Source organism: Rhea americana, unplaced genomic scaffold (genome assembly GCF_003343005.1).
Source record: "Rhea americana isolate MKP2758 unplaced genomic scaffold, rheAme1 scaffold_196, whole genome shotgun sequence".
Taxonomy (NCBI): Eukaryota; Metazoa; Chordata; class Aves; order Rheiformes; family Rheidae; genus Rhea; species Rhea americana.
Window position 1 is genome coordinate 1,222,858 of NW_028186105.1, and position 18,472 is coordinate 1,241,329.

An 18,472-nucleotide genomic window follows, 5' to 3' on the forward strand; every position below is an offset into this window, starting at 1 on the left:
CTTGCACACCTTTCCCAAGTGTTGGGGACAGAAAAAGATACYGCTCCGGATAATCCCCACCCCCTTTCTGCACATCCAGCCCAAAGCTGCTGGTTCGATTCCCTCTGCTGCTTCCTCTCGTTCCCATGCTACCCCGGGACCCAGCGAGGCCTCCTCCACCTCTGCCACCAGCTGATCATGCTGCTGGCAAGTCTTTGGCCAAAGCAGATTCCCGACAGCTGCAAGGGCGACAGGATTCACTCCACACATGCACAGACAGCACAAGGCCAAGATCCTTTGGTGATCTCCACCTTCTCCCAAATCTGCAGTGCACGCAGGCTCCGGAGGCCCTTGCTGGAAGGGCTGCCCCTGCTCTTCCAGAGAGCCCCCAGGTCCCTGTTCCTTCATGTCACATCCAAATCTCTGGCAACAGCCACTTCCCTGCCAGCCCCAGGCTTCTTGGGGCCTGGCTTGCCCTAAAGGGGGTGCAGGGAAAGCACAGGCTTCCCCACGCTCCCTGCAGCGAGGCAGGCCCAGCAGAAACGCTGCTCAAGTCTCAGCCTCTCCCAGGGTTTTTAAACACAGCCTCTGTGCAGGGGAGCTGTGCCCTGTCCCCTCCAACAGGTCAGTTGCCCTCTTCTTCCACAGCCCAAGGTGTTTGCCACTGCTGGCGACCCTCACAGTCCCCACAGCCCTGCCCCACTGCCGGCAGCCCCACAGTGGTGAGCACAGCCTGCCCATGGCCTGGGCAGTGCCTGTGAAGCCAAGAGGGCTGTGGGGGAAGAGCAGCACCTACAATCGTCCGCAAAAGCCTCCTCCACACTCCCAGCAACAATAAATACTAATAAATACAAACCCTTCTGCACTTCTTGCTCCCCAGCCCAGGGCCTGGGGCAAGCAGCCTCACCTTGAGTCCCCCCTTCCAGGCTTAGCTCCCTCCTCAACCCCAGCCACATCTCTGAGCTTGGAGCAGCACTGGCAAAAGACCTGGACATGTCTCTGGAGCTCACTACCCCCTGCCCCTCCTTGCAAAGCCCCCTTGGTGATTCCAGCCCTGCCAGAGGGCACAGCCATGATGTCCACAGTGCTTGGAAGGATGAAGCCATGTGCGGACGGTGATACTTCAAGGTGGTGCCTGCTCTCCGGCCCTTTACTCATCTCTCTGAAGTGCTGGGCTGGATGCTCCCCAGTGGCCCTGGGAGATGGAGAAGGTCAGATGGCTCCACGCTCAGGCCCAGGGTGAGTAGCAAGGGTTCCTTGGCATCTCCGTAAAGGATTTCAGTTCATARGGGATCCCCGAGTCGACCTCGATTGACTTGCGGGAAAAGAGCAGCCGGATGTCGTTGTGAAGGTAGATCTTCCCTGACTTGGAGCTGTGAAACCTAAACAGTGAGGAAAGCAGATCAGAAGAACCTCAGACTTTCAAGCAAGGATGTGGCAGCCTCAGAGGGACCTGGTGACAGTGAAGCACGGCAGGGGAGCACAACTGCAACCCAGGAAGCTTCTTCCCACCATCTCCCTCACCTACTTATGCTCCTGGTCAAATTGACCACTACTCTGCCTGCCTCCAGAGAGGCAAAAACCTAGGGCAGGAGGGCAGCTCCAACCTCTCTGCAGCCCTTATAGTGCAGATGGCAACCATTCCCTGCTCCTCCCCAGGGCTACCAAGTCAGGCTGTCTTCCCGTAAAAGCAGCAGAGCCTGCAGGTTTGGAGGAGGCAGGGACGCATGGGAGAGGGGCCTGTGAGTCCAGTAGTGAGCCCAGACCAGCTATCCATCCATCCCTCCTGGCCTGCCCTACCTCAGGTGCATCAGGTAGCAGAGGACCCTGCGGGGCAGGCCAGTGCCTGGTGGGTTGCTGGAGGCCACGGCAGCTCCCTCCTCTTCCCCCACAGGCACCAAGAAGATGCGGTGGCGTAGGAAGGTCATGTGGTTGGCCGGCATGTCCTGGAAGTCGTACGTCACCAAGAACATCTTCACCACAGTCTTGTTGGGGTTAAATAAGGTCTGGGAGCAGAGATGGAGGGGCAGGAGGTTCAGACTAGGAAGTGCCCAGGGCACAGACCCATAGGGCAGGCCTAGGGCATCTTGGGGCAGTGCCAAGAGGCCAAAGGGCCACAGTGCCTAAGGCTTAAGGGCTCCTTGCCCCACACCAGCCCCAGAGTGTGTAGCCCAAGGTCCAGCTCTTTTCCAGTTTCTCTCTCTTACAGAAGAGCCAGTGCGCACAGTTCAGACACCACAGCTTTCAGGTAGGTCCCTTCCTCCTATCTCTACTCCCGTGCTCCCATCTCATCCCCATGGGGATGGGCATGAGACACAAGCTCTGCTGTTGAGACCCATCCCTTCTCATCAACCTCTTCCTTCTTTGTGTCCTCCATCCCCTTTTCTCCCTGCCAGCCCCCTGAGGACCCCATGCTTCCCTCCACAGGGCTCTCTTGGTGGCCATACACTTGCTCCGCACAGAGTTTTCTAGCAGTTGCCCCACCAAAACAATAGAATGGAGCACTTCTATCCCAGGGATGCTCCAAAGCAACAGGAGCCCACCCAGACCTCCTCTGCACTGTGCTGCAAGAGGCCAGGGGATGACTCACCACTTGGATGGTTCCAGCTTTGGGGACACTGTAACCCTTCTTTCCCAAGGCCTCCAAATCAATCACTCCCTGGGGCAAAAAAACAGCAAGTGAGAGAGGGCAAAGGCCCATGGAAAGCCTAGCTGGGCTCTGATATGGGGCCCAGAGCCCCTCTCACCAGCAGATTGTGGGACAAGGCAACTGGGGGCAGGCTGCAAGAGGATGCTCAGCTTAGTCTCCCTCTAGACCAGAAAGCGAACAAGCAGCAACACAAAGGTGATGGCAAAGCAGCAGCCACAAGATAGCTGGACAGCAGCAGGCCCTGTCACAGATCTGAAGTCTGCCTCTTCCTTTGCCTCGTGGGTTAACTATCGCTCCTCTGTCTCCCTGCAGCAGACCTTGGCGTGGCTGGTGCCACAGCACAGACATGTGCTGAGGCTCCTGGGATACATGGTTGCTTGTGCCATGTTCCCAAGAGCAGAGCACCCCCAGAGGATGTCCAGGGCCTGGATACAGCCCTTGCTCACCTCCCCCGCTGGCCCAGCCCTCCCTCATTGGCGTACCAGGAAAGGCGAGGGTGCGCTGTGTTCAGAGATGTCGAAGTAGGTGACGTCGACAGGCAGGGTGACATGCTGTGGACAGTAGGAGCCACTGGCTCCAATCTCTGCTGTGAAACCCTCAATCCTCCCTGATGGTGCGAAGCGGCCCTTCAGGATGGACTCCTAAGAGAGGAGGGAAGTGTTACAGACCTTCAGATACTGGGCCTGCCCCTCACCCCAAGCTACACGTGAAATCACCTCCATCTCCACCATGAGCACACATTTGCCTGCTCTCACACAGCTCTAGGCTCTCCTGGGACTTCCTGTGAGGGACCTTAGCTGCTGTTTTTTAGATGGACTCCATCCTTGAATAGGTGGGATGAAATCAGCCACCTAACACCAAGAATAAGTGCGAGCATCCTAGCCTGGCGAGTCTGCAGCAGCCCTCTCAATAAGGTCCTGGGGACAAGTTCAGCCTGGTGCATCATGCCAGGATCTGCTGGAGAGCGCTGTCCTGTCAGGGGACAGACGCCACTCCACGCAGCCAGCGTAAGTGAGGCCCTTTGGGAGAGGCAACCCAACCCTGTGCCAGCTGCTGTACAAAGCAGCATGCTCCCATTGGGCTCAGCAACTTAGGCCCTGTTCTCAGCCCAGCTCACAACCTGCAGGGCTTGACTCCCTCCCTCCTGCACCAGCGGGCAGTCACAGCACAGGTGCCGTTACCTCAAAGTTGCCCAGCAGAGCATGACTGACAGTGGTGGTGGTCCAGGGGGCTGCAGAGGGCCGGGTCCCCCTCCGGAGGCTGCTCCGGAGATGTCGCCTTTGAGAGAGGAGAGAACATGAGCACTAAACCAGAGAGCAGGCAGCCCTGTGCTCTCTGTGTCCCCAGGGTGTGGGCCCTTACCTGGCAGAAACAAGCCCTGTCTCTCTCTCTGGGCCCCCCGTCTCTCTCTATAACAGAGGTTGAACAGAATTTCCCACTCCACGAGGTGCAGCAGAACCTCCCCTCCACCCCACAGCCCGGGGTCTTGTGGAGGGGAGATGCCTGGCACAGGAAAAGGACAGAGATTAACCCCAATCCTGACCCTCCCACATGGCTGTAGGGTGCTGGAATTGCTGTGCACCCAGAGCCCACACTGGTGCACCCAGGACCCTGCTCCAAGGTAGGCAGGGCTTCAGGGCTGCCAGGACACTCACGATTTGAGGCGCAGCCCGCTCTTCAGCCTCCTCCCGACTGTAGTGCAATCTGCAGAGCTCTGGGGGGATGCAAGACCAAGAGCTGTGTTCAGGCAGCAACTGAGGGCTGTGCACCTCCAGGAGGTGCCATCCCCTCCTTGCCTCGCAGCCCCCGAACAGCCCCAGTGGATCGGCCAGGCTCCCGTGTGCAGCCTCCCCCTGCCCCAGGGAGCCATCGGCAGTCCCTGCTGGGGACACAGGGCTGTCCAAACCAGGACTCAGCTCCAAGAGCACGTCCTTACCCTCTTAAAGGCGCTGCACCGGGGAAGGGGGTGTTTTCAGCCAGGCCAAGGTTGCCTTGCTTAGCCACTTGCCTCCCACCCTGAGAAATGGGTCTCCCAGCTAGACCCACTGGGCAAACATGAAAGGAGACAACGCTGCCCTTACACTGCCAAAGACCACTGCAGACAGACAGACAGACCCAGACACAAACACCTCCTTGCACATCCCAGGGAATGGTATCACATACCACAGAGCTCCCTGGCCATTCCAGGCCAAACTCCAGTCCCAGGTGATTCATGCAAAGCCSATGGCAATGCTGCTGGGCATAGGGTCATGCTTGCCCATCCCTGCCCACAGCTAGGCCTCTATGCAGTAGCAGGGGGCATTAAAGCTAGGACCACACTGCTGCCTCCTTTTACAGGGTGTCCCCTTTTCAGGGATTTTCCTTTCTGGAAGCCACACAAAGGGCAGCACAACACAAAGGGATGACGGATCCGGCTGACATGACTGAGCTGGAGGCTCGAGGGAAGCTGCCAGAGGGCCATGCTCTGGGAGGGCCGTGCTGGGGGCAGGCAGGCTGGGGGACAGTCACCCTAAAGGGTGCAAGGGCAGGGACAGAGCTGTGCTGTGCCGATGGCACTGCCAGTCTTCAAAACAGTGCATCTCTGCTGTGTGTCCCTGTCAGTCTCTGTACCATGGGATGTCCCATGGAAGGACAGAAGTGTGCTGGCTCTGCCATGAACCTAGTGCTACGTTGGCCAGCAGGTTACCATGGAGGCATGGATCTGGTCAGGAGGAGCTGGTGAACAGGGTGGAATTGCAGGCTGCTCCTGAGCTACCACATTGGTTGGAAACCCCAGGGGTCTAGCCACATCTCTGAGGACTTGTGGCATCCTGACGACACACAAGAGGCATCCCAGTACCACAGAGCAGCTGGCAGTCTCTGCACACAGCACCAGGTCTCCCATTCCCAGGCCAGAGCCATCCAGCCCTGCTCCATGCCACCAAGCCCTTGCCCAGCAGGCCCAGCACCATGACAGATGTCACGGACAGAGGCCAAGGCAGTCCCCATTCTTCTCCTTCCTCCTCCCCAGACACACAGAAGAGAGCTGCTCACAGTAAGCCAGACAACAGGTCAGGCTTAACGTGAAGCTGTCAGACGCTGACCTGGCTGCAGCCAATGGCCACCTGCCTGTGTCTCCAGCTCCTGCAGTCATGGGGAGGTAGCATCCTCCCTGTACAAGGCTCTTACCATGCCAGAGAGCTGGTTGCAAGGGGCTGATCCAGTGACCACTGTAGGTTGAGAGCCAGTGACAACCTACAGACCACACACCTCAGGGCTGGCTGGCAGCCCCTGCCCTGCTTGTCCCAGTGCTATGGCACTGGGACACGACAGGGTGCTGTGCCACTATAGGCCTTGTGCCAACAAGCACGACCCTGAGCTCTGGGTGTCCCCAGTCTGCTCCCTGCCTCTTCCCATCCCTCGTGAGTGACACTCACCTTGGCTGCTGGAAGCAAGTGATTCCAGAAAGGAGCCCCCTTGGCATCGGTGCTGCGGCAGGCTGTGGGCACTGGATGGCATGGCAGGGCCCTCTTCTTCCTCGCCAGTGGGGACAGGCTCTCGTCCTCCGAGCAGGAGTCAGCTGCAACCTCCCCAGCAGGCAGCAGCTTCCGTTTGGCTGGGCAGCTGCTCCTGCTGAGCCGGCTGCTCCCACAGGGTGTCTTCTCCAAGGAGCTCAGGCTGCTAGGCTCAGGGCTGAGTGCTGTCTGAGGAGCTGGGGGCTCCTTGCACCCGTTGGCCATCGCTGGCCATTCCCCTTCTCTGCCCGTCCTGCTGCTATGAGCAGGGCTGCCCTCCGGCTTCTCTCTCTTCCCACCAGAGTCTGCCTGGGGTGTTTGTGCAATATTGTGCAAATCAAGTTCAAGTAGGTTGTGGCCACTTGCCCGCTCCCCGTTCTCCCCGTAATCTCCGGGCTGATCCCCTGGCGGGGCAGGGCAACTGTCTCTTCTGTGCAAAGTACTGCAAGCAATGTGCTGTGGCCAGGAGGATGAGGCACCCTGTGACCTGTCCTCTCTGCTGGCCTTGGGACTGTGGCTCGGGCTGCCCTCACATCGGTGCTCCACCACTCGCAGCCCACTGTGAGAGAAGTGCTGGGCAGAGCCGCACAGGGACAGCTCCTCCACCAGCAGACCATCCTCAAAGGCATCATCATCATCCAGGGAATCCTGTTCAGAACCCCCGTCCCACTTGACATCTGCCCCCCCACCACCCCAGTGAGTTCGTTTGGGATCCCGTCCCCCTTCCGGAGTTCGCTGCTCGGGGTATCCCCTCTTAATGGCTGGCCGGTTGCCTGACCGCTGCTCTGTGCTATCAGAGGAGCTGGAGAGATGGGAGAAGATGGAGACCTGGTAAACCTTCTGGCGCTTGATCTCTGTCTCGTTGTAGCCCATGAGGATGCTGCGGTGAGTGCAGCGTTGTGAGGAAGGCTCCAAGGCTGCCTCTCCGCCTGGCTGGGACAGGCCGGAGTCTGTGCTGCGCTCTGGGGGCAAGGACGCCTCCGTGTGGATGTGCCGCATGGAGCCTTACTTGGCTGGACCCCGAGTGGAACCGGGGTCAAAACAGCCCATACAGCAGCAGGTGAGGGAGAGTAAAGTGCCACGGGGCCGCTGTGGGAGGGCAGCAGGTGGGAGCTGGACCCCTTTTGTTCAAGATGTCCAGGTAAGCCCTCTGTTATGGGGTGCACTGCAGCACAGCATCTGGAAGGACGGAGCAAGAGGAAGGAGATCAGCCCAGCATCCTGGTCCTCAGTCAGCCTTTCGGCAGCAGGGGACGTGTTGGGACCTGGGCAGCTCAGCATACAGCCCTGTTCAGACCTCCCTTTCTGCAGACAGGAAGAGGAACCAGCTTGGTGTGGCACTCTGGGGAACTCTGTGGCGTCACCCACCTGCAGGATCAGCATTTCCTTCCTGCCCTGGGCACAAAGTCTCCAGCTGGGCCGAAGGTTACTGGGGACAAGTCTGAACAAGTGGGGAGAAGGGGGGCCTATCTGCTGTCTGCGACTTAATGTGTTTGTGCTGTTCTGGAGCACAGGAGTCTGGCAGGTCAGACCAGTCCCAGGGGCTCAAGCCTGTAATCATCCCTTTGGGCAACAGCAACAAGATCTCCAGGTGCTCTCCCAGGAAGCCTTCTCCAGCCAGATATGCTGAACAAGGCAGGGCTGGCTCCCTACACATCCAGCCCCTCAGTGGGGCCAGGAATTGGGCTGTTCAGCCTGAGGCAACTTGATCTAATACAGCAGTTAGCCCTGCTCTGAGCTGGCCTGAGCCAGAGACCTCAAACACTTGAACCAGCAGGTTGGTGGTACGAAGAGCTGCAGGTTAATGATGCCCCCAGCCTATCCTAACCTATGATCAGTGAGCTGCTGAAGTAAAGGCCATCATGGGCTCCTGCACTAACCATCCTCACCACCCCCCCTCTGTCTGCCATGAGGGCTTGGCCTACTGTCCGCTACATGGGGCCTCAATTTTGATTTTAAGACCAGTTTTGGAGCCACTAGAGTTCTGGCCGGGAGGTGTCTCTGACATGATAAATACTGGAATGGTCACAAAACCCAAGGAGATGGATCTCTGCAGAAGAGTCACTACTTGGCTGAGGCGCTTCAGAGTCCGAAAAACAGCCTGGGTTTTGCAGCTCTGCCCTCAGCCTGTCCCCAGAGCTCTCTGCCCTCATAGCAGCAAAAGCTTGAGGACAGGTATGTGACAGGGAAAACAATTCCTCAAGTGAGTCAAGGCCACCTGGAGACTGAGGCTGCATGGTGTTTTTCCCCCTACTCTGACGGCGATGGGTAATTGGGCCCAGAAATTTTGTTTAGGAGGACTGATGAAAGGTGTAACCTGCCGTGCTGCAGCCTGTCCTGGCTACCTCCCACACTCACCCCTCTGCAGCCGAACTCCACTCTGCTCCAGATGAGGCTCCCAGCCCTGCAGCAGACAGTCGTTGGCACAACTAGCTGAAGACACCTGCCAGCCGTGCACCCCCCAGAAGCAGCGTGGCTGCCGTGGAATGGCTCCCACCATCACGGTGTGCCTCCAAACCTCTGCACTGTCCTCTCCAGCTCTTCGGTCTCCACAGCAGCTCTGACAGGGAAGAAGAGAGGAAGATTCAGGAGCTCATCAAGAGAAAGGCAGGAACGTACCAGTTGCCTATGGTGTCACACAGGCAGAGAAGGCAGTATTCATATTTAGCCCCTCTCAGCCCCCCAAATCCAAAGACCACATACACCTATAGGTCATCTCAGGCAGTATGCTCAACACTATTTCTACTTAAACCATAAATACTTCAAGCTAAGCTGTGAATTCTCGTTCCTTTCTTGTATTTCTTCTTGTTTACCTTCATGAAAACCTGTGCATTTGGACAGATTCCTATTTATTTTTGGTGACCATTTCATAGCTTGTTTTCCAAGATGCTGCAGATCACCAGCCTCCTCAGGCCACTGGTCTCATGTCCAGACTGTCTCATGTCCCAGCCCTTTTACCCACAGCACATGTCACTTTGTGGCCCTACAGACAAGGAGAAGAGCTTGCAATTTCCTTTCTCTAATAAATGATGTCTGGCAGGAAGGCAGAAATAGGGAGCTTGACAGCCCTGAGCCATGATGGCCCCCCATAAGCTTCCCCCAGAGCAAAGACTGCAGTCCTTTCATGTGCACAGCACTCACCTGCTCAAAGGTGCCCTTGATGTATGAAGGAGATTTGTAGATGCAACACAGCTTCCTGGGCACAGCCACGGCTTCCCTGTGGTCATAATCCACCCGCTCTGTACCTTTGATGCCTGGGGGAGGGCAAGGAGGAGAGTCAGCCCAGATTTCAGCCTGTGATGCGACACCTTCATAGTGAGCACAATGGTATGGCAAATTCTGCAACCCAAAGTTTTTCCAGTTGGAGTCCTAGTTGTCAACAGGCCCCTGGCAGTGCTCAGTGCAGCACCAGGGCTGACCTTGGCTGCCCCACAAAACGGACTGGTCTTTCATTAGATTTCCGATGGCATCTGTAATTAATAGGCACTCGCAGCCAGTCTCCAAGAGCAGGCCAGCCCGAGAGCCACTGCCAGGAGCGCCAAGGCAAGGGCATCGCTAGGGATCAGCCAGGACAGAGAAGTGGTATGCTGGCTCCCTGGGAGCACTCTCAGCGAGGCAAATCCACACCATAGCACATCAAATGTCTGATCTCAAGCTTCAACAACAGCTCTTTGTAAAAACAGCTCCTCCTGGCACCCTGCGCAGGGCCTGCAAGAAGGCACGTTATGGAGCAGGTGAATGCCCACAGCTGTGGGCAGCGGGAGGATGCGGAGGTGCTAACTCACCATGCTCTGCCTGCCTGGCAGGTGGAGAACTCTTACACCACGCAGCTGCTTCCCTTCTCCATCCCTGGGAGAGATTTGTACCATGAACTGCACAGCACAGTTGACTGCTGGGAAGTATAGTCAGCGACTGGCAGCAAAAGAGTCAGCACGGCACGGCTGGAGAAAGCCATATCCTTCCTGCCTGTGTCCATGCCAGAAGAAATCTGCAGTTTCAACCTGTGTCACTTCTTTCTCCTTCCCATGTTCCTCTGTGGTCACATCCCTTCCTAAGTCCTCATATGGGTGGGCTGATCCCTTTGCTCCCCAGAGTCAGCTGCATTTCAGAACGGGTCTGTCAGGTGAGGCTGGCACACTAACTTCACAGACCTGTCCCAGGTGAGATTTCAACACCAGTCACCAGTGATGCCAGCACTAGCCAGTAACACCCACAACTTACACGAGGAACTCCACTCCATTTTGCCAAACTGGACACTGTTGCCCAAGGCATCATGCACAAGAAGTGGCAGGGTTCCCACCTTAGTYCAAAGGAGTTCCCTCTGTCTACAAGTACAGCCTGTGAGGAACAGTCTTGCACATCCCCTTGCAGGGCTGCCTGGCAGCCTAAGACAAGGAGCACCATGATGAGGAAGGAGGAATTCCCTCCTACAGCACTGCAGTGCCACCAGAAACACATACCCGCTGTCTTTTCTCCAAGGTCTCCTAGCATCTGGCTCCGCAGCTGTATTAGATGCAGATTTCCTCTCTGCATCTCACCCACCTAGGCTTGGAGAAAGGGCGCTACACTTCAACAGCCAGGATGCCCATGGTACCAAAGAAACAGCAGGGAGGAAGCATGCCCCAGGGGCTGGAGCAGAGACACTGTTCCACCACCCTGGGGACACTGAACTACCAGACCCTGACACATCCAGGGTGTATGACCCTGATACAGGATGGCACAGCCAGGACTGAGGGTCAGGGATCTGGATTACCTGTTAGCTTCATTCCTACTAGCACATCAGGGGGACACAGAATAAACAGACCATGGCCTCAATCTCGTGGCACGAGAGCAGGATGGCAGGTGAGGAAGGGACCCCAGCTGGGCAATGCAGCAGCTGTACCGCACACTGGGCTGCAGCCAAAGGCTCCAACCTGCAAAGGGATCTGTTGCCATTTTAACTGTACTGCACCACACCAAGGGACAGGCAGAACCTTTGGAAAGGGGAGCTTGGCAGGGCTACGAGTGCAACACTGGCACAAGGAGGAGGGGGAGTGCTACGTCCAAAGGGGCCAAGCCTACACAGTGGGAATCCACGCAGTTCTCCCAAAGCAGCACTGCCAGCGAGTTGAGGCACAAAAGACTGTGGTCTGAGCCCTGCTACCTGGAGCAGGTAGCCACGCATGGGGATCAGCAGCACCAAGAGAAGTCCTTGCACCATTCAGACCACAGGGAAGGAATCCCTGAACTGACCTTCACTGCCTCCCTTTCTCCTGCTCCCTCTCCTGGGAAGTGCTTAGGAGACCAAACCTTCCCAGCTTCACTGGAGGGCAATGCAGGAGCCACAGAGCAAGGAAAGGGAGGAGCAGTCATTACAAGAAGGCAAAGGATTAGTCTTGGTACAAGCAGAGCACAAAGTAAGAGAAGACACAGCAGAAACTGTTGGAAACTCTGTCTACTTGGAAGATAAGCCACGGCTCCATCAGTCCTACCTGAAGCAAGGAAAAAAAATTAATAGGAGAAATCTAGCTAGCATAAGAGTAAAACCACAAACTCCCTGGCACGTGTCAAGAGCTGAGCTTGAGAAGCCGGCAGAAAGTTTCCATCGCACCCCTGGAGAATGGCAGCATCAGCAGCAATGCTGCCATCACAGAATGGTTTCTCCATGGCCTGCAAGACCAAGTATACTGTAATACTGTAGTCAGGAGAGAGAGAGAGAGGAACCACTTATAGCACTGTCCATAGGAGAGATGGCAATCCTATGGAGAAACCAGTGAGGGAGATGCTCCAGCAGTACACTGTACCTGAAGGGAGAGATGAAAGGAGTAGACATGCCTCTGGCTGTCCCCTGGTCTTTGGGTCACAGAGGAAGGAGCCCATACTTGGTGGAAACAAGGGAGAGGAGAAAAAAAAATGATGTAAAGAGACGGCGCATCCCTGCCCCACTGCAGAGGCAAGTGCAGCTCTCAGGCGTTCTTCAGAAGGAAGCCTCCTGCTGTACCAGATTCATGCAGCTGCAGAGCCTTGCTCAGTGCTGGCCCCCATGCAGATAACAGGGAGGAAGCCCAAGCCCAGAAGGGAAGGATGGGGCAAGAGGGAGTGCCCATGTTAGAAGCTGCAAGCTCCTAGAAATCATCAGACAGCTTCCACAGAGACAAACCCCTCACTTCCCTCTACCCGGCAGCACCTCTGTCAGGGAGGTGCTGCTGCAGCCCTTCCTCCCAGCCCGCAGGAGGGGACACTGTCTGGGTGCACCGAAGCAGGGTGCAGAAGCCCCGAGCCCAGCAGGCCTCCCCACAGGGAGCCTCGCCACAGCTCCAGCAGGCTCCAGAGTGACCAGGATCCCCATCAGCTCCTCGGCCTCCCTGCAGGCTGAGATCTGCCCAGAAGTGCACGGTGCCTTCCCAGCCCCAGGCCCGCATGCAAGGTGCTATAGGAGGCTACGTGGGGACTGAGCCCTTCCGCTCGGCTGACCTGGGACAACACAATGAAATCTCTCCTGGCAGCTTGGGAGGCCAGAGCAGAGCTGCTGGCCCGGCAGCTCACCCCTCGCTCTGTCTGACACCCCGCGTACATCACCTCTGCACACCTTGCCTTGGTGCCTCGCATGCAAACAGAGACGCTGACAATAGCCTGCAGCTAGGAAGGGGGGCTCGCAGGGTCTGCAGGCAGATCCTACTACACAGCAGCCACCTGTGTATGGCTTTCCCCCACGTCCACCCCCGCCATGGCCCCCATGCTAACCTCCCCTCCATGCACCGTTGCCCCTCTTCCCAGAAAAGCACAGTCAAAGAACGAAAAGCAGCTTAAAATCCGTCAGGACAATCAGCCGTCTCCCCAAAGCTGGCAGCACCCCCTGCCCACCCAGCCCAGCAGGCTCAAACCTCAGCGACACAGCCTGCAGCCTCCCGGCTCAGACGTTAATCAGGAGCCCCCGAAACCTGCAGCATGCAGAGCGGGGAAATCCCATGCAGCAGCCGCTCACGGGGAGGACAGCCCAGGTTGAGGACAGACCTTTGTCTCTGCCTGCCTGTCTCGCTCGCTCGCTGCTGGAGGAGGAAGAGGGGGGCGGTGGGGGACAGCGAGCAAAGATAACACCCCTAGGAGGGATGTCACAGTCACGTTAATCACTTGGAATTCCAGCCGGCGCAGACCCGGGCGCTGCAAATATGGGCAGCAAATGGAGATGCTCAAAGCTCTGAAATAATTGGATCCTTTCACAAGAGCCGAGCCCAAAATCCAGCACAGGAATTCAGTCCCCGCTGGAAGTCAAGAGATCAAATACACAGAGAGGCAGGCACAGCACAAGCAATCCTTAGCCACTGCTGTATCCCGAGCCGCAGTCTTCCCCCTCCACACCCCCCCCCATTCCTTTGCTCTGCTCTAATCTCAGGTATCTTCTCAGCAGGAGTGACGGCACGAGAGAACCGCAGCGGAGAGCCCGAGCCCCGAGCAGAGCCCAGCTCGAGAACTGTCCCCTTCCCATCCAACTTACTCCACTTGTGGCAAGGTGCAGAAACGCTGCCAGTGTAAAAGAGGGTTTATCAGAGGAAAGCAGCAGCCTCAAAGCCCTGCTCGAGCGGAGGAACAGCCCACGGAAAGGAGCCCCCCGAGCTGCCAGCTGGCCTCCGCAGCCCCGCGAGGGAGACGCGCAGCCCGGCAGGCTCGCCAGCCCGCATCACGTTCCCGGCGAGACACGCACACGGCACATGTAGGCTCCTGCTCCGCGCCTCAACGGCAATGAAAAGGCACGGAGGCTTCTGCCAGAAAACAAAGAGGCAGCGGCAGAGCTGGGGGTGGGGAAAACTCTGCTGCCCAAGAGGATCCCTGCAGAGACAACAGGATGCTGCTGGGCTCCACCACGGCCACTTACCCCAGCGAGCCCGAGGTGGCACCCACTTACCCGGCGAAGGGAGTCTGGAGGGTGGGCTGGCCCCCGGTCCCCTCCCCGAGGAGACGCYGAGTGGGAAGTGCTGGAGGACGCAAGCCAGGCCCAGGACAACAGCTGGCCACAAGGGGAAAATTCCTCCGGGCTTGCTTCGCTTCATAAAGAGCTGYGTCTTTTCACCTCGGGGTAACTACTGCGTGCCACCGCTCCCGAGGGGAAAGCGCGGCCAACACCACGCGTGCGAGTTTTACGGCACGGCAAATTTGCGGAGCTCAACGCCGCGCGCTCTCTGGAGTTGACCTTGCAGTAGCACAGCAGCCTCGCCGCCTTCCCTGCAGGAGTGCGGCTGCGATAGTTACCCTGGGGCAACGAAGAAGGAGCCCACAGCTCGCTTTGCAGCAAAAACAAGCCCCTAGTCATCCACGCGCAGGGACACGTCCGCAGGCTCCATTACAGTTTTCTGCCGATCTCTGGAGGTGGCAGTTAGAGGAGCCCGGGGCCCAGCTGCCAGACAACCACGCAGACTTGCTGCTYGTTCCAGACCTCGGTGCCAACTGGAACCGATGGAAAATTTTCCAACGTCAGCAATTACAGAGTCACGTGGGTAAGCGCCCAGCCACCGGACGGCCACAAGAAGCCTGATCGGTCCTGATGGCGGGGCAGGGACCGCTTCTGCTCTATGCCTGAGCAATGCCTGCGCTTCCCGGCTGCAACTAGGGCTCCTTCACGCTATCGTGCTGAAAGTTCAATAAGCACATTTGTAACCCCTAGGCCCAAGCAAGATCAGACCCCCACTGTAGTAGGTGCTGTACAAATGTTAGGAGTAACAGCTCTTTTAGCTTGCAYATCTCATGTCCCAAGAAGAGGAATAATRCCCTGRGGTTACTGGCTGTATTAGAAGCCCYGGGGAACYYGATCCTGACCTGTTTAACTCAACCACAGTGGGAAGACAGATCACTTACTGTTAGCTCACATCCCATCAGCTCCCTGTCCCAGGCTGTTTGCTGCAGGAAGCATGATCTAACCGCGCAGCGCGAACAGGCCACTTGTCATTGCTGTGCGCTGGGTACAGAAATGTGGGCCCTGACAGGGTGCTCTGGGCAACAGAGCTGCRGAGGGGACCCCTGCACCTTGCAAGCCTGTGAAGGGGCTCGCGCTTCGAGTGCTGGGAGACGACAGCACGGYAATCTGAACAGCTGGTGGTGATGGGACCTCTGCTTTCTCCCCTCTGCTTCCTAGTTCAACACCCTCCTCCTGTCTACTCACCACTAGTCACAACCAGTCAGAGCCCCATCATCCTTCCTTAYCAAGCCAGCTCCTTCCAGTCCCTTCCATGCCCTGACTCCCTGTAATCAYCCACACTGAGCCCAGTTACACAGACCTTCAGCTTCCCCACATCCTTCTCATGGCAGATTGGCTCAGTGTCCCCTAAAGCGTGCTCTTCCTCACTCCCACCCCAACCCCTGCCCTCCAAAACCAYCAGATCCTGCCCTGTTCACGTGCACCCCATGCACATCCCCAAAGTCCCCAKCTCTTCACCTGTGCTCTGTCCCCTTCTGATCACTACTGCAAATACCATAACTTACCCTAGTCTTCTCCATCCCTGACTGCTGCTCACCTACYTACAGCCTTGCCAGCCCTCTTTGTACACAACTCATGTGAGACTCACCAAGGAGTCCCGATACCSATGTGGGAAAGTCACAGGAACATCATCCTTCCAACATCCCCTAAACTATCATACGGTCACTGCAGAGCAGTGGAGAAGGTCCCAGGGATGCTGCATTACCTGAAGCAGCTCTTGACATGCAGGCCTCAAAGCTGAGCACTGGAAGAGGGAACAGGTTGAGTGCCTGTGGTGAGAAGGGCAGCAAGGATTGTGTATGCAGCATTTACCCCGTGGGAACTGTGCATTTGTACTGCAACCCTTCTTGCGATATACTTCCTTTTACTGTAAGAGCRCTCCAAGGGTGGTGCTTGGGCACAGGCGCTCGGGCCTCTGGCTCCGCATTTCAAAGCTGCAGCCTGCAGATAAGGCTGTAGCAGCCGTGGCAACATTCAGTATCTTTTCCATTCCCCATGCTAGATATCTGCATGGCATGGGGGGAGGATATACATATGCATGCACACCCATCTGATTTGCCCCTTTCCAGCTGCGATTTAAAATGCTTCAAGTCTAGTAAAAGCCAAAGTGGTGATACAGGCTGGGTAAGTATTTGGGCTCTATACTTGCTTGACTGTAAAGTGTTCACAGAGAAGGGGTATTTCTACCATCAATGTCCTGTACCTTGTGAGATAAAGGCATGGTTTCTCCTACCAGTAAGCCTGAAGGAAGGGAGAGGGAAGAGATCTGTTRAGGCATCAGGAAAAGAGGTCATAATTGTCACCTGAACACTCACACTGCTGCCTATGCTAGCATCAAAGGCAAACAAGGGGGGCTGAGGAATTATTCTCTCCAACTCCAGCCCAGGAGGCATACTCAAGCCACAGGCCCATGCAGGGCAGCAGGATGCAAGGCCCAGCAGTGCTGYACCAGCTCCTACTTCRCTCCTTGGAACCAGCAAGCATATTRGTCCACACRCTCCAAATTGCCCYGGGGTCTTGCAGACAGCAAAGCCCTCTGCCCTGCACACTCACCATCACCCTATAGCTAAAGCAGGGCTCTGGAATAGCAGCCCAGGTCTCCGTGCAGCAACATAGCTGGGGTGCCCATAGGTCCTGACACTCAGATGTTGCATGGAGATGGCAGCATTCAGGAAGCCAAGGCCCAACCAGTGTCTCATGTGAGACAGAGGCCGCAAGGGACYTGCCCTTGGGACTATCAGGCAGGTGCAGCCTGCACGGACCACACAGTGCAGGGTATGCTGATGTATCAGCATCCTCTGTCTTTGCGGAAGCGATAAGGAACAGGGGTGGGTTCAAGACACAGCTGCATCCCCAGACAACCTTCCTGTGTAAGACACAAGCTCCTGCATGAGCCCCTATAAAACAAGACGACTTCCTTGTTGCTGTTGCAGGCCATGTTTTGTTGCACACCTTCAGCAGGAATTCACAAAGCTCAGAGATCTCAGAAACCAGCTTTACCATGGCAACTGGGCCAAAAAAAAAAAAAAAAAAAAAAAAGCCACTTAAACCCTTATGGCAACTACAAGGGACACAGACCCACCAGCTCTGACATTCACAGGGAGACAGAGCCCACAAAAGCCCTGACAGCTCTCCTGAGACTACGAGGAATCGACTAGTCCCAAGCCACACAGTGATTTATCCATGGAGCTGGGAATGAACCTCAGGGGCCTCTTTGCTCAGACCACCAGACCCCCGCTGCTSTGGATGCAGGCGAGTGTTGTAACAGAGATATCCAAGTAACGCAACAGCGSCCAGGGCAGTATTGAGTAACACCTGGACTGCAAGGAGAGGCAGCCGGAGGAAGGGAGAAAGCACAGCTCTCTGACCCCACCGGCAGCCCCACACCAACAAGTCCAAGGGAAAGGCCTAGATGAGCAACTTGAGAAGGGATCTGAGGGYAAATACAGGCCAATGGGAACCTCCTAGACAGTGGAAACCCATACAAAAGTGTCTGGGAAGTCTGAATACTGGGGACATCCTTCCAGTCTCTGCCTGATGTGGAGGGAGGTACATGCAGCTACTGCTGCAGGTCAGCTGTGCCCAGGATCTGTGGCTACACACAACCCCATTTGCTCCAATTTGTTACTCTGGCAAAGGAGAYGAGGCAAGCACTAAAACCCATTTTAGCACTTGCACACCCAACACCGGCTTCTGGAGCATTAGACACTAGGGTCAAAGTTAGGAGATTCAATAAATTGCAGAATGAAGCTGTTTCTGAAGACAAGGCTGATGAGGCTGCCAGCCTCAGCCTTGCAGAAGGACAGGATCAAGAAAAGAGCAGCCACGAGAATAAAAGGCTGGCAAAGAAATAGAAAATACTGGGAGCACGTAATTCTTTCCAGACAGTCCTCTGGGCTCATCTCAGCCTCCATCTGCTCCCTATCTGTTTGGGATGGTCAGGCAGCTGGAGCCTTTAAAAAGGCTACCAGTGACTTCTCCTCCRATCACTACTATCTCCAGACCTGAGATAGGCACCACAGGGAAGATAAACCTGGAGCCCTTCCACTTGGAGGGCTGGGGGCCAGCGTCCTCTCTAGCCTCCTGGCAACATGAACATCCCCTGCAGATCACAGCTCCACACTGCCAGCAGAGCAGGGTGGATGGTTTATTGCCCTGTGCTTTACTGCTTCTGTGTCAGAGCCAAACTTTTYATATTCATGGAGGTAGGGGAAAATACAGTCCTCTGGAGAGAAGGATGCTCCAGCTAAGACAGGCAGAGGCAGAGCAATGAGGACAGGCAATCCTGCTCAGGCAGTGCCTCTGTCCCCCAACCCTGCTAGTACCACACGGATGAGAGATGGACCCAGACAGAAGGGCTGGTGCACGCTGTGCCCAGACACAGCAAAGGGGATAAACAGAA

General features: G+C 56.5%; 2 protein-coding genes across 5 annotated transcripts in view; both read right to left on the reverse strand.

Moving 5' to 3' along the window:
* The window catches only part of STOML2 (stomatin like 2), a 7,183-nt gene extending 6,209 nt beyond the window's left edge, over positions 1–974 (reverse strand). Inside the window, exons 1-2 of the mRNA XM_085303070.1 lie at positions 887–974; positions 133–218 (exon numbers count right to left, since the gene is read on the reverse strand). Of these exons, the coding sequence (XP_085159196.1) occupies positions 133–218; positions 887–974 (174 nt within the window). The remainder of the gene's footprint in view (positions 1–132; positions 219–886) is intronic.
* The window catches only part of ATOSB (atos homolog B), a 34,586-nt gene continuing 16,120 nt past the window's right edge, over positions 7–18,472 (reverse strand). For 2 of the 4 annotated variants that reach the window (XM_085303045.1, XM_085303043.1), the window contains 9 exons: positions 9,264–9,376; positions 8,481–8,682; positions 6,046–7,302; positions 4,285–4,343; positions 3,811–3,907; positions 3,112–3,270; positions 2,570–2,638; positions 1,780–1,985; positions 7–1,361 (listed from right to left, as the gene is read on the reverse strand). In XM_085303045.1, the coding sequence (XP_085159171.1) occupies positions 1,208–1,361; positions 1,780–1,985; positions 2,570–2,638; positions 3,112–3,270; positions 3,811–3,907; positions 4,285–4,343; positions 6,046–7,122 (1,821 nt within the window). In that variant the 5' untranslated portion in view covers positions 7,123–7,302; positions 8,481–8,682; positions 9,264–9,376 and the 3' untranslated portion in view covers positions 7–1,207. Of the gene's footprint in view, positions 1,362–1,779; positions 1,986–2,569; positions 2,639–3,111; positions 3,271–3,810; positions 3,908–4,284; positions 4,344–6,045; positions 7,303–8,480; positions 8,683–8,935; positions 9,057–9,263; positions 9,377–18,472 lie in introns of those variants that run through there. The other 2 variants (XM_085303046.1, XM_085303047.1) reach the window with 2 other exon arrangements.